This window comes from Egretta garzetta, unplaced genomic scaffold (assembly GCF_000687185.1).
Source record: "Egretta garzetta isolate BGI_Z169 unplaced genomic scaffold, ASM68718v1 scaffold71, whole genome shotgun sequence".
Lineage (NCBI taxonomy): Eukaryota > Metazoa > Chordata > Aves > Pelecaniformes > Ardeidae > Egretta > Egretta garzetta.
Genome location: NW_009258618.1, coordinates 260,509 through 275,426, shown reverse-complemented (window position 1 = coordinate 275,426; position 14,918 = coordinate 260,509). Strand labels below are relative to the sequence as shown.

The following is a 14,918-nucleotide window of genomic DNA, read 5'->3' as shown; positions in this document are numbered from 1 at the left end:
GGAATACTGTTAGCTTCTGATGATCTTTTTAAGCAGTAAATCTTTTCCGTTCTTTTAATATTATGGAAGTTGGCAAAATGTGAGGTAGTGGGAGATTTCTGGTGAAGTTTGTGGGCATGTAAGGAAGGTGTTCAGGCTGCCATTTCCACTGATCGCTGATTGATAAAGCTCTGCAGTGGTAAAATACAAAAAGATGAAGCTGGCTGTCCTACTTTTCTCATGTCTTTACATTCCATTCAGGTACATTGATAACATTACTTGCTTAACAAGTGATGATAACATTAGTTGCTTCAATACATCTTCAAGTGAAGTTATTCAGGATTCCAGTTTGTTTTGTCTTTCTGAAATAGCATTAGAGCTTGGCGAATTGAATTCGTGCTGGGGGTTTCGGGAATGTCAGGCTTCCCCAAGCACCCCTGTGCTGGGCAAGCCATTCACGTTCCCTGTGCCGGGGCCGGGAGCCAGCGCCGTGTATGACATCATGAACATGGTGGTGTTCATAGCAATGGTTCTAATGGGATTATAATTTGAAACTGCATGGGTTTTGTTGAAAGCATTGTAGCAATCTTTGACCCTAAACATGCTAATTAGTCTGACAGTAGTCTTTGTTTCCTCCCTTAGGGCTGAGAAAACAGAGGTACTCAGTGAAGACCTGTTGCAGGTATTGTAACACAGTTAATATGCTTTTTTTTTTTTTTATAAATGCTCTTCGTGAAGTTTGAGTCTTCTGAATTTTGTGGAGTACCTAATGTGGGGAGAAAAAAATACTGCAAATGACAGGGGTGAAACCAAGGAAGTCTTTCATGTGCTGAGACGTCAGTCAAAAAATTATGATACAATTTGAGTGGAAAAACTCAGGTACTTCTGTTCCTGAATCTGATCATATGGCTTGATAAAGTGAAGGAGGATGCATTTTTGCTTGTCATTAGATGAACTGGCTTGTTAAGCTTATGAACCATTAGTACTAATGACTTGCCAGTCTGGGGGAGGACAATAAACTGGGAAGAAACCATGATTAGGCACAGCTGGTTTCTGTCTTCATTTCTGTTTCTCTTGAAGAGGTCAACTAGGGCCATAAGAGAAGTGGCAAAAAACATGCCAACTGCTTGCTAATAGATAATGTCGTTTTCTTTTCTGAAAGTCTGGAATCTCTCTAAATAAAGGTACAAATTCTTCTTGTTTCACTTGCGATACTTGTTCTCAAATTTGTCACACTGACATTTGATTTGTTTGCAGACTTGTCATCTTTTTGAAAGTATACCATCTAATCAAACATTGCTTTCACGGTGGAATTTTAGTTGCAACTGTTAGATTAACAAGGTTGACTCGTTGCATGTAACAAATTTGGCTACGGATTTTTTTTCTACAGTTTTCTTCCCCTGGTTACTTTGTGAAAGACTTTCTTTAAAAAAAAATGGCAGAATGTAAACTGGCAAGGGAAGTCGGGCTAGCTGCTCCACGGGACCTCCAGTGTAATGGTTATTTCAAATTGGGTACAGACCATCTTAGTATGCTTAAGTTTGGGACCTGGATATGAAATGTGGAAGCCAAGCAAATGATGCAAGTACTTTTATTACAGATCTCTCCAGCTGTTCAGATTAAAGTAGAAGATGAGAGAATGTATCGGCTTTAAAACTTGAATTCAGCACAAATACATGAAATCATCTTGAGTAATGGTGAAATGAGCTGACCTGAAACCCCTGCTTTTCAGGGGACTGCTTTCTTTGAATCATAAATACCTTAACAGTTTGATGATACGGGGTTTAATTTCTGAAGAGATGTGTGCAATTAAATGGCATGAAGGATGTTAAAACACCTTGATAGCCTTCAAGGGCCCATCTGTTTTCTTGGTTAGCTGCAGAAGAGTAATAAGAAGTGAAAGCCAAAAATACTGCTGCTTGTTGCCAAAAAAATTTTGCAAGCAAGGCTTTCCCAGGCACAGAGCAGACTGGCTACACCCAAGTGGAAGAATTTACTCACTTGTTTGTTTGCTCTTGGGGGCTTGTGGAGGGGAGGGAGGCACTTATCTAACTAAAGAGCTTAAAAGCATGGTACTGTTCACTTTATAAACATGTTTCACAGTGTTCTTTTTTATATTTAGCTTGAGCTTTGACATAGGATTGCCATAGCTGGTTTTTTTTCTATTTTCTGAAGTGTAATACTCCATTTCAAGTATCTCTGTTAAATGTGCTCCTGCCTGAAGACAAGGAATATAATTCAGGACTGGAAAGGCTTCTACAATAGACCCACTTTCTGGCAGGCCCTCGTAGCGTATAATAAAGCAATTGTGTGATGTTCTGTATGCTGAAGATGCCCCATGGGTACAGACAGCATGGCCTGTAGGTCACAATTTCAGTTCAAAGGTAGCTTAATGGAGATTAATGTCCTGCATGATTTTTCTTGACATCTTTGAACTAAAAAGCAGATCAGAGAGTCTATTAATCATGAAGTTCTGGGGGTCGCGTTCCTCCTATCAGTCTTCTGCCCTTTGAGTCTGGTGTTCAGACTGCCTGGAAAGAGGCTATTGGGAATATATGTGCTCCAAGGTCTTCAAAGGAACGCAAGCCACCATGCACAGCCGACAAGGGCTGTGTTAGTCTGCTGGGATCTGTAAGATGGTTCAGTTATAGGATGTCACCATGTTTCAGGTAATTGTGCTCAGTATTTTAAGAAGTCTTAGCTACATGACCAAGCAAAAATAAATGCTTTCACAAAGCCTAGTTGGTTTAGAATGTGTTGGTGGTGTTTAATTTTGAAGATAACACAATAGAAATGAATTGTCTTAGCTGCAACAGTAGACCACAAACAGTACCTTCTTGGTCATATATCTTCATATGGACTTTTTTGAAGTGGGCTTAATTTTGAGCTTGTTGATGTATATGCTCGGTAAATTAAAGGCAGTGCTGTGTGCTCTCAGTTGTCCTTGGGCAGTTTCTCTGCACTTTACTCTGTCGTAATAGATTTTTACTAAGCTTTTTAAGCACCTCAAGTTGGATTCATCTTGTGTCTGTCAAGACCTTTTAGTCCCCTTACTGCCTCGTGTAGCCAGTGAAACTTCAGTCTTCCTCCCTTGGTCCTTCAACTCACCAACCCTTCTATACTGGTTCTTTCTCACCTCCCCTTTGGGCTTGCAAAGGCTGCTGAGGGGTGGCACGGCCCCGGGGCCCAGCTTTGGGTGCCTCTCCAGGCTACAGCTTAGTAGAACTGCTGCTCCCCTCTTCTGAAAGGGAATGGGGAGCCAAGTCCTGCACTTGCTGGTGCGTTCAGGACAGGGCTCCCATATCCGACAGCAGTGATTATGTGCTGATCCTCACCAAGTCCCCGTCTGTCTGTGCCTCCCTCCGCTGGCATCTTCCTCCTTGCAACTTCTCCCAACCCACACCCTGAAGGCTTCTCTTCTGCTGGATCTGCTGTCCCTTGTAGTAGCTGTAGTTTTCATAAGCTGCTTTGTTGGGACCTAATTACACCCTTCCAGTTGTAACCACTTTAGGGATATACACATCCCATTGTAGGCAGTGGCAAGTAAACCCGTTGGGAGATAAAACCCATGTCATTCTTACCTGGATGTGTAACATTCTAAATGACAATTTAGAGTATTTCATGTTCATTAGAACATAGCCATCTGCCTCCTCTGGAAAAACCAACAGTGTATCTCCTGCTTTAAATCCAGGCATGGTGCCCTTAACAGGAGTAAAACAGGGCAGAGTAACTTAACACTGAAATTACTACTCTGTCAGCTCATCTGTATGATTGATAGGATAGCTGGGGAGAATTACTGCCCTCCTGAAAATGTAACAGGAGTGATTTTAGAGCTGTATCAAAAACTGGAGGCTGTTCAGATTATTTCTGCAGATGAAATCTACTCTTTTTTTTCCCTTGCTTTTTAAATAGAAGCCATTCCAAAGGGCCTCCTTTTATTCTTGGTGAGTCATCAAAATGCAGATAAACCGCATTCTTTTGGTGCTGTGCATAGAGAGCTCGGTGCCATAAGCAGTTCTGTCGCAGTGCTCATCACTTTGTTTGCTTTTTGTGTTCTTTGAAATAAAATAGTCCAAATTCCTGACTTAAAATCCCTTAAAAGAACAGTTTATTAATGTATATCTGTTATATTCACAGTCTGTGTGTTAAACCGCGTTTCAAATATACTGTGATAAACAGAACTTGTTTGTGCATTGATGCCTATTTTTTTCATTTCACATCCCTTTTGAATCCCATTAATCTCTCCCTGAAAATATTATTTTGCTTAGCATGTAGGAACTTTGTCCTTGTATTTAACGGCCAGAGAAGGAAATGCCATAGAAAGCTTGCAGTACGTAGGCTCAGCCCAGTGTAAAGGAGTGGTCAGATATGTCTTTAGCCGCCTTCTTTACAAGGTCACAATGAAAAAACCGTGAGAGTTTTCCCACGGTTTTCGCCCTAAATTAGTGTCTTGGATATCTGCATGCGCCATTCGTCTCAGATGGCGAGTATCAGCCTGATTCTATTCTGCTGAGACAAAAAATAGGGGCAACATTTTCCCCCTCTTCCACTCTCCAGTCTCGTGAGCATTGTGAGCTCTGACTGAATTGTGCCACTGAAGAAAAAAAAGCGATTTAAATCTCTTTCCAAGCATTTTTGCTGTCAGGCACTTCTGCTAAGCATCTGAAAGTGTAAGCTGTAGAACTTGAGAAATGTGTGTGGTACAGGAGGAAGATTTTCTGCTGAGGCCAGGAAAATAACTTCTGTTTTTTGTTTTGTTTTCTCTTCCTCCTCTCTCCCCCTCCCGCCAACTAGATTGAGAGACGTCTTGACACAGTGAGATCTGTTTGCCACATTGCACAGAAGCGATTAATTGCATGTTTTCAGGGCCAGCATAGTACAGATCCTGATAAGAGACATGTAAGTACAATTGCCCTTTGGTTTGTCTTCTGAGACTAGTCTGAATATGGTCTGGCCTTCTAAAGACCGATCAGCTGCTACACCTCAGGTTGTCCAAGAGAAGAAAAACTCTGTACAGCCACCTCACGTGTTGACATTATTTGGTCAGGTGCTAGCTGTAATTCCTCATCCAGATACAGTAACGCAACCTTGGAGTGCCATAGTAGTGTCAGGATGCTCATTTCTGCAGTGTGCTGAGTACTTGCAGCTTTCATAAGACCTAAGAGGAGAAGATACTCTGCAGCTCTGATCAAGCTCTTCATATTTAGAATTGCCTCTGTGCACTGACATCTCCTGTTAACTGTAAATGTTTTTCTGTACACGTTTGATTTCTGCTCCACTTCAGCAAAGCCGTACGTAGGTTTTCTTAAAGTGTTAGAACCAGAATTAATTAACATTTAAGTTTTCTCTTTTTATTGAATAATAGAGACCTCCTGAAAACAGGGGCCCACAGAACAAACCTCTGCAAAGAGAGAGATAACAAGCTAGTTGCTGCTTAGATTTCAAGTTAAAGCTGTTTACTTGTCCTTTGACAGTAGGTGAGATACATTTTGGGCCAGTCATTCCAACTAGGACTGAGAAGAAAGGGCTTTTCACAGTATCTGAGAACAGGAGTCTCGAGACTTGAAACTTCTTGTGACTTGATGTTTTCTTGAATTCAAAGAATGAGCTGCATATGCCTGTAATAGAAACCATATGGAAGAAGAGAAAAATCTTAGAGCGGGTGTACTGGGAAAGCTGGAAGGGGTGGATAATGCTAAGCTGAGCACTGTTCCTTCTGTTCCATAGAAAAAACTTCCTCTAACAGCTCTTGCTCAAAATATGCAAGAAGGATCTGTCCAGCTAAGTGATGAAACGCTATTGGGGTAAGTATTTGGCTTTTTAAGTTGCGATCTATCATTTTAGTGCCTGCAGGGCTCTCAGTAGAGACTTTTGGTACATAAAGGCTGTTTTCAGTCTAATGAAACTAACACTTTTAGATTCCTTCCCTAATCCAAAGGGAGAAGAAGTGAGCAAGCATTTCTGCTTGACTGATTCTGGGGGCAAGTTTTAGGCTTGCTCTGAATTGCATTCCAGAGGATTCTGATTCTCTGCTATTGTAAAAGCTTTCAAAAATGGCTTTTTTCTTTGTGGATTAGTAAAATTATCATCTCCATTTAAAGTTTAAAATTTAGTGTAAATACTGCCTTTTGTGGTTTTGTGTTAATGACTTAAAATAATGCCAATTTGCGTTAATGGCTCCTAGTTTAAAATAATGCCAATTTTCTTATCCTGGCAAAGTGCATATTTGCAACTGGCAGGGAAGTGGCTGAAATGAATGTCAATGTGCTGAATTCCTAGAGCAAATGTGCTTCCTCGCTGCTGATGGGAATTCTAATGGAGATGGTGTAGAATGAGCTTAAAAACTTTTGCGTGTGTTTTTGTGAGCTGTTGCAGGAGATTTAAACGCGGATAAAAATCTTAGAGAATAGGGGGTTTCCCTAGAACAAGCTTAAACCAAAGGTTAAATCATGGGTTTGGAACCTGAGACTGCTGCGTATGTGATTGTTTAGCATTATGGTGTTAAGATTTTTTTTCACGTTAAAGGGGCTTAGGAGAAAATGAAATACTGCATTCAGCAATTTTCCTGCATCTGGTGAGATGGAAGGATGGGCTTTGAAATAAATACTAACTTCATTAATAAAGAATAACTTCAGTCTAATCACCTAGATGAGTTAAAGCCTCCAAAAATGTTGTAATGGCTAAGGAATTTTAGAAGACAAAGTTTTAAATAACACTCCTTGCCTATCCCAAATTTGTCCATGATGGCATAGAGCATCTTGGGTTTATGCCATTGCCTTGCTTTACACAACACAAAGCTTTCCAAATGGGTAGCAGATGGCGAAGGGCCACCACTGGTTTGTTTTGAATCTGTCTTCTTTAGTCAACAGTAACTCACATTACAAATTCCTGTAATTCTTAAAGGAAAATGCTAGATACATGCGGTGATGCAGAGAATAAACTGGCAATGGAGCTCTCTCAGCATGAAGTACAGATCGAAAGAGAAGTTTTAGACCCACTGTGTCAACTAACAGAGGTAAGTTGCTTCAGCCTGACTGAAGAAATACATCAGGATTTATGTATAAACTGAGCAAAAAGGGTTTCTCTCATTTCTAATAATAGAACTGTTTTAAGGGGTCATGTGTTAGTGGTGAGAAGTGGCTATGAAATGTACAAAATGTAGTTTATTACAATACACAATTTAAAAATAAATGTAAGCCTCGAATTTGCCTTTTAGACGGAGATCCCGAACATTCAGAAGCAGAGGAAACAGCTTGCAAAGCTGGTGTTGGACTGGGATTCTGCAAGAGGGAGGTAAGAAGTAATTTTAATTACTATCCTTTTCTATTCATGTTAACTTCTTGTTGGCATCTCATGGCATCTGATCTGATGCTGGTACTTGCTTCCAAAATGCTACTGTATGCATGTCAATACTTCACTGTAAAAGGACAAATGTACATTTAAGTTATGCAAAAAAGGACTCACGACTACTAGATCAAAACAGAATGAAGAGTGTGAAGCTCTTGCATGCCTATATATAATTGGAAAAATGCTGAAAACTCATCTTCTTTCCAGTTCCCTTAAGTTGTCAACTTTAAATAAGGAATAGGAGCCTAATTTTGTAACTGTGCTAAGTGCTTTTACAGCGTGGAGCCATCTCAGTGGTAGGGTCCTTGGTTGTTCAACTTACCCTTAAGTCCCTTTAAACCACCTTAAACTGTGGTGATAATGGTGTAGCGTTTTCTGGGATTGGTAGTTCTAACATATTATACACCCATGTAAGGGGTTGTAGAGAAGGCAGGATTTCTTGTGGATTTTTATAGCTGTTCAGCTGTTTGTGAATTATGCCAGCATGCCATAAATGGTGTATTTTGAGCACCTTCCTTAGTTCTATTTGAAAACTTCTGAAACTGTTGGGTTTGTTTTCTGTCAAAAGAAACCAGTTTCAAAGGAGCCATAAATGCAGATTCTTCTTTAATATAAGTTTTCACCAAATGACTGAAGCTTTTCTTCCACAGGTATAATCAAGCCCACAAGACTTCAGGAACAAATTTTCAAGTGCATCCTTCAAAAATAGAATCTCTTAAGGAAGAGATGGATGAAGCTGGAAATAAAGTAGAACAGTGCAAGGTACGACAAGATCAGTCTCTGTCCTTCACGAACCTCTCGTTAGCAGCAATGGCAATCAGAATATGGCTGCTTCTGTAAGCCTTGAATGTGGAACTGGCCATCTGATTACTGCAGTTGCAAATTATGTGGCTGTTAACAAACTGTATGCCTTAAAGGTGTATTAATGCTAGATGATCGCTGTCTGAATAGCTTGAATTTAATGAGGAATTTCTTTTTTTTTAGATGGGTATTTTATGGTATTTTCTGTTTCAGCCTGAGACAGCTGTAGGAAGGAACTGTGTCTTAGCCTTGACTGAAATATTCAGGGTGTCTGTGCTTCAAGCCACTGAGTAGCTGTGCAGTGTGAGCTACCTGGATGGAATTCAGGCTGCTGACATAAAAGGAACATTCTGACTGTTAACAGCTCTGAGCAATTCACATGCAGTTTCACTTCTCAATCATCAAATACTACATTACACTACAGTTAAGCTGAGCACCAAAAACCTTTTAGTAGTATTTGTCTTTGTATGCAGGGATTGGCTGTACATAACATAGTGCCGTGCAGTCTCATTGTTGACTTAAGTGGGCCACTGCTTTGCTACATAAAACAAAGATAGGCATTTTGAATGAATTTTGCTTGGGAAGTATACCTGTAGCAGAGTAGGTGGGTTACTGGCTGCCTGTACTGCCTGAATCAACAGTCAAACTTACTGCAGGCAAAATAACGTATGTACTTCTGTCTTTCTGTATAAGTTGAAACGCCCCTGTAAATTTGATGTACTATTTTGTATGCTTTTCTCTTTCAAAGGATCAACTAGCAGCAGACATGTATAACTTTGTGTCCAAAGAAGGAGAGTATGCTAGATGTTTTGTTATGGTGAGTATTTTTTCAGTATGACTTTGATTGCAGCACATATGTGCGTAGACACTCAATTCTCAAAGATTACATTTTGTCTGCTAAACCTTCTAGTCTTGTATTATGTGCTCATCAGAAGCTAATGCTCTTTTTGTTTTTAAAATGTGGCTTCTGTTCTCAGTTATTAGAAGCACAAGCAGATTACCATAGAAAAGCATTAGCAGTCATAGAAAAGGTCCTACCCGAAATTCAAGCCCATCAAGGTAAAGTAACCTGTGCTCTGGCTGATGCTTCTCCTTGCCTGTGCCACCTATGCACAATATTCTCCTCCTTTATCTTGATTCTCTTGCATGCAGACTTATTTAATAAGGCCTTTTTGATCTACTTAACAATTTTACATTCCCTAGCATAATTCCCTCTTTGTGTTCTCTGGAGTTCTCCAGCCATATTTTAACACACTAATAAAATATTAAGGATCTATCTGATACCCAAGAGGGTAAAGGAAGGATTTTTCTATTTGCTTGCACTTCTTCCTTGATATCATGTGACCTTTTTCTAATTCATACCTGGCTTTTCAGGCCAATGACACTTTCATTGTGATTTAGGAATTCTCTAGGGTCCTTGCTTCTTGAATTATTACTAGGCGATTACCAGAAAAATTCCCCTTATTCTAAGGAGCTTGACTTTTTTTCATTCTTTTATGCAATCCTTTTCCCCAGCGTGCACACTGCACTACAGCTGGCTAATGGAGCGTTCACATTACTATGTTGAGTATCAGCAGTTAAGAAAAGCTAGTAATACAGCTTCATTTCTTCCCCTCGCTCTGAAGCTTTCCGTTGTCAGTGGGAGTTAAGGTGTATCATTAACGGTTTGCTACAAAGATGCACTGTGTGTTGTTGAAATTGCTATCCTTAATACTGGCTCTACTCTCTCTTCATCTGCTAATTGCTTTGAACAAGAAGTAGGCTGAACAAAGTCTGAGAAAAATATAATCTGAGGTGAGCAAGACGCAAGTATCTTCAGTGGTGGACCACATGCAAGTTATAAAGATGAACACTTAAACTAAGTGTACCAAGAAATACAAGCATCTTGCTGAAAGATGATATAGAATATCTGTACTCTGTAGATCTGATGGGAGGCGAGGTAATGCAAACAAATTATGCTTACACGGAATCAGGGCTGTGTTATGGCTGTGTGGAAGGTTCTCTGTTTACAAATGACGGCTTTCAAGTTGTTGTTGCTGAGCTGCTTTGTATGCACTTTTCATATGACACGTGCTTCAGAGCAGATGGGCTCTCCTAGAAGGTGGGCTAGGAGGCAGCATGTCTAAGTGGTCCAGTATCTAACATCTAAGTGCTGGGCATGACTTCAGTCATGTTTCTAGCTGTGACTTTGAACAATTACTAAGATTTCAGTTCCTAATGTTTGCTGTAACTTGCAAAACTGGGGAAAATGGCATACACCCCTCGTGGTGTGTTAATGAATTAGAGGAACTGAAGCCTTAGGAGGGGTGTAGTTGATGTGGTTTCATAAGCAAAAAGGGCAAATTAAAACCTTTGCAGAAGCACGTTGAAGAGGACTCTCTCAAAGGCTTCATCTTTCTTGACCTTTTTTCACATAAAAGAAATAATGCATCTGTACTAACAACAACCTTTTACCTCTGCATTTTTTTCAGTTAAGACAGCATAAATGGGTGAAAAAATAAATTGTAGGAAACAAGAAATTCACATTCAGTTTGGAGAAACTTGTGCGAATTTTGACTCTGAGTTAAGCAACAATCGAGAAATTGAAAATTTGTGCAAGCGTTAGCGATGGGCTGTTAATGTGGTAATTATAATGTAAGACATTGGGGCTGCTAACATCCATTTTAAGTTGCTGATTTCTTAAATCAGCATAAACTTTGTGTTAAGAGCTCAGGTTTTATCCACCTTAAATACAATTAAAACTCAGATCAGCCCAGGTCATACAATCTGGACAAAATTTTCCTCAAAGATTTTTGCAGTCCTAAGCCTTTTGATGTCTTGGCAAATCCAAATTAATGTAACTTACAGCCCTGTGGTGGCACTTGTGTTGGGGCCTAGTGGGACATGGGCTTCCAGTTACACACAGGATTTGTGTCTGATATTCCGTCCAGAAAGATGCAGAAGTATTTTTTTTTTTTTTCCCTTGAACACCAGCAGGCTCATTTTCTCTTTGCTCATGATATAAGGGACTTTACCAATCGAGGGCTGTAAAAACTCCTACTGCATTCTGAAAATTTCTTTGCTGTACTGGAGGCTTTCTTCTTTTCTTGGCTGGGACATAATTCAAGTGTTTGTTAGATATTTTGCTCAGTGTTTTGATACTCTCCAACTAGACAAATGGACTGAAAAACCAGCTTTTGGAACTCCGTTAGAAGAGCATCTCAAGCGCAGCGGTCGTGAAATTGCAGTCCCTATTGAAGCCTGTGTAATGATGCTTTTGGAAACGGGAATGAGAGAGGAGGTAGGTCTTACCACATCACATGCTATGAAGGACGGGGAAAAAAAGAGCTCGGTCAAACTCATGGACTGGTGCCTGTACTTTTTAACAAGTTGCTTAAGTAATTTTGTTTGTTAGTGTAGATGATAAATCTTTTGCAACAGAATAACCTTTGGCATTATTTGAAGTGTCTTTGATAAGAATGCACCTAAAATGAAAAATTAGGAATGGGTCAAGCATGAGAGGGAACTAAAACATTGTCAGTTGGCAGTGACGCGTTAAGAGCCAGCTGGGTCATAACAGTTTAAGGTGAAGAGGCCAAACATCAAACTGTTCTGAAAGAGGATGTCATAAAACTTCCACTGTTTCATGCTTGTACTCATATGTTGTTACCAGTCAAATACATTTTATTTTTATAATGCAGGGCTTATTCAGAATTGCTGCTGGAGCCTCCAAGTTAAAAAAGCTGAAAGCTGCCTTGGACTGTTCAACTTCCCAGCTTGACGAATTTTATTCTGATCCCCATGCTGTTGCAGGTATCGTGAATGTTCTGAATCAAAGCCAGGTATAAATTGATACAACGCAAGTTTATGCTGTTCATTTAACTGTTGACTTACTGCAGTGGAAGGTGTTGATCTCTGCAGATAAACTATGAATGAAAATAAATTGAAAGTTCACTCTATTCCAGAACTTAACACAGATAAATGTAGGGTGCAGGTGCTCATCACACTTGATGTATTCATGTCTGCACGACAGAGCGGTGTTTAAAATTTAGGCGATATAGTAATCCAAACATCGTATTTCCTTTCATGACAAGAGTGTTAATGTGATCAAGGGAGATGAGAGCCATATGTAGACCTTTAATAAGGTCTTTGTTTGCAGAGATGATTCATTGTTTTATAGTACGTGTTTCTGTCAAATCACAGTAATTGTTGGAAGACCTTTTGTGTTAAGTGTTGAGCAGATATACTGTGGAAGTGTCAGGTCTTCCCACTGTCTCACTGGAACTTGGGTCCTATTGCACAGATAAAATTGCAAATCTGAGGACAGAGTTTTAAATGAAGACTGAAAGCAGTGGTTAAAAAGCTAGCCTGTTTCTGGTCTGCATTGCAGGTGCCTTGAAATCGTATTTGCGAGAGTTGCCAGAACCTTTAATGACCTACAGTCTATATGAAGAATGGACACAAGCTGCAAAGTAAGCATACTAAATATAGTTACATAGGAAAACATTCAACATATTTTTGTCAAATTTGGTTCTTCATATATGAGTTCAAAAGAAAAGACCAACCTGACACAGTTTGCTTTCTCATTTCCACTCTAACAGGTAAATATTTTATGTAACAAATTATTTTAAATTTTATGGTTTAGCTTCATACTAACTGCACAAAAATGTCGGGAAATATCTATTTTATATTTAAACATAAGGGCTGCTTCAGACTATTGGCTGCATAGTACTGATGCTTAAGCAGTTTTCTTTTGTTGGAGGTAGAGATAATTCAGGGATTTCACTAACAGGTTGCTGAATCACTGAGTACAAAGGAGTGCATTTATTTGTCTTAAATGGAAAGCTATACAGTCATCTCTTTGTTCACTGCAGAAACAACAATTTTCTGATCTGAAACTAAGATGTAATGAATTTTTTTTTCCTTTGACAGTATTCAGGACCAGGATAAGAAGCTACAAGAGTTATGGAGAATTTGTAACAGATTACCTAAGCATTATCATGCTAATTTCAGGTATGTATGAACATCTGATGGTAAGGGGACTGGAGCATCTCTCCTACGAGGAAAGGCTGAGGGAGCTGGGCTTGTTTAGCCTGGAGAAGAGGAGGCTGAGAGGGGATCTCATCAACACGTACAAATACCTGAAGGGTGGGTGTCACAGAAATGGAGCCAGACTCTTCCCAGTGGTGCCCAGCGCCAGGACAAGGGGCAATGGGCACAAACTGAAGCATCAGAGGTTCCAGTTGAATGTGAGGAAGAACTTCTTGACTTGGAGGGTGACCAAGCCCTGGGACAGGCTGCCCAGGGGGGCTGTGGAGTCTCCTTCTCTGGAGATATTCAACCCCCACCTGGACGATGTCCTGTGCACCCTGCTCTCTGGGTGAGCCTGCTTGAGCAGGGGGGTGGGACTGGGTGAGCTCCGGAGGGCCCTGCCAGTCGCTTTGATGCTAGAGTACTAAATTTCTAAGCTAGTTAACCAAAACGCTAATCCAGGGTTTGGGGGGTTTTTTTGCCAAATTCAGTTAGGTTTATAAAAGGACACCCTATTTTATCAAGTAGTTGGTGTGCATTCGTGGTGGTAGACTTTTACAGTCAAGTTAATTCACTATCGACTGTAATGAACTAGTGATGCATAGAACCCTTCTACTTAAGGGTCATGCTGCTGGCAACAGTACCCAACTCTTCACCAGCTGTGCTCTTCGTTGTATTTTCCAGTCTTAGAAATCACCTGGATGTATCTTGCAGGTGTTATTTTTCCTTTTGGTTTTGCCTTTTGGGAATGAATCAGAACAAAAGAAACACTGGTGACCCGTGGAAGTTCCATTACAGGATATGAAAATAGCTGCTGAGTAGGCATTCTCAATCTCAGCTTGTTTTCTGAAAATGTAATAGTTCTGTAGTTCTGTTTTGCTAAGGTGGGAGATGCTTTCTTTTCTATCCAGTTCAACTTTTATGATTCATTAGTCGAAACTTAGTAGCCAGCTACCAAGCAAGAAGGCTCTTCATCTTGTTTCTGTTTTGTTGGGAGCTGTCTTTACAAGTTCCTGAATTTCCCATTAGTTGCTTTCAACTTTGTTCCTGCTGTTTAATTATTTCTTTCCCTTTTGTAGGTATTTAATCAAATTTTTAGCAAAGCTCGCCCAGAACAGCGATGTTAACAAAATGACGCCCAGCAATATCGCAATAGTCTTGGGCCCCAACTTGTTATGGGCAAAGAATGAAGGGTAAGTTGTTTCAGGAAAGCTACAAAACAGAACTTCCATGTTGAATTTCTTGTCAGATCGTTTTAAAACATGTAGACTATTCACAGCAACACAGTAACTGCCTAAGAAATGTTTCAAATGTTTTTTCAACCTGTGCCTCCAGATCCTTTTTAGGCATGCATCTTTTCAGGAGTGTTTTCCAACTCTATAAATGTTACTGAATAGTCTAGATTTCATCAAAGCGTGAAGTTCCTCTTCGTGTGGTACTTAGGAGTCTTGATACATCACGCTTAGCATAACTTGTCATTTAGGTAATATGATTTTTTTTAAATTTTTTTTTTCTTTGATAGAATTCAATATAAAGTCTTCTACAAATTTCTTCTGCAGATCCCTTGCTGAAATGGCAGCAGCGACTTCAGTCCATGTGGTAGCAGTTATTGAGCCAATTATTCAGCATGCAGACTGGTTCTTCCCTGGAGGTAAATTCTTGCCATAGTTAAAAGAATTTCCTATTTGTGATAGCCCTACGCAGGTAAACCCTCCAGTAGGTTTTTGCAGTGAGGCACCATTTTGTACATGTACGTCTTAAGATACGTTCTGCCTGTCTCT

The 14,918-nt window shown here is 39.9% G+C and overlaps 1 protein-coding gene across 1 annotated transcript in view; it reads left to right on the top strand.

Annotated features, from left to right (window-relative positions):
* The first annotated feature begins 625 nt into the window (after positions 1-625).
* Positions 626-14,918, top strand: part of ARHGAP17 (Rho GTPase activating protein 17) — a 26,111-nt gene continuing 11,818 nt past the window's right edge. Inside the window, exons 1-14 of the mRNA XM_035903555.1 lie at positions 626-661; positions 4,774-4,878; positions 5,707-5,783; positions 6,883-6,994; positions 7,196-7,272; positions 7,977-8,088; positions 8,876-8,944; positions 9,105-9,186; positions 11,280-11,407; positions 11,808-11,919; positions 12,497-12,578; positions 13,039-13,119; positions 14,217-14,330; positions 14,697-14,788. Of these exons, the coding sequence (XP_035759448.1) occupies positions 5,740-5,783; positions 6,883-6,994; positions 7,196-7,272; positions 7,977-8,088; positions 8,876-8,944; positions 9,105-9,186; positions 11,280-11,407; positions 11,808-11,919; positions 12,497-12,578; positions 13,039-13,119; positions 14,217-14,330; positions 14,697-14,788 (1,105 nt within the window). The 5' untranslated portion in view covers positions 626-661; positions 4,774-4,878; positions 5,707-5,739. The remainder of the gene's footprint in view (positions 662-4,773; positions 4,879-5,706; positions 5,784-6,882; positions 6,995-7,195; positions 7,273-7,976; positions 8,089-8,875; positions 8,945-9,104; positions 9,187-11,279; positions 11,408-11,807; positions 11,920-12,496; positions 12,579-13,038; positions 13,120-14,216; positions 14,331-14,696; positions 14,789-14,918) is intronic.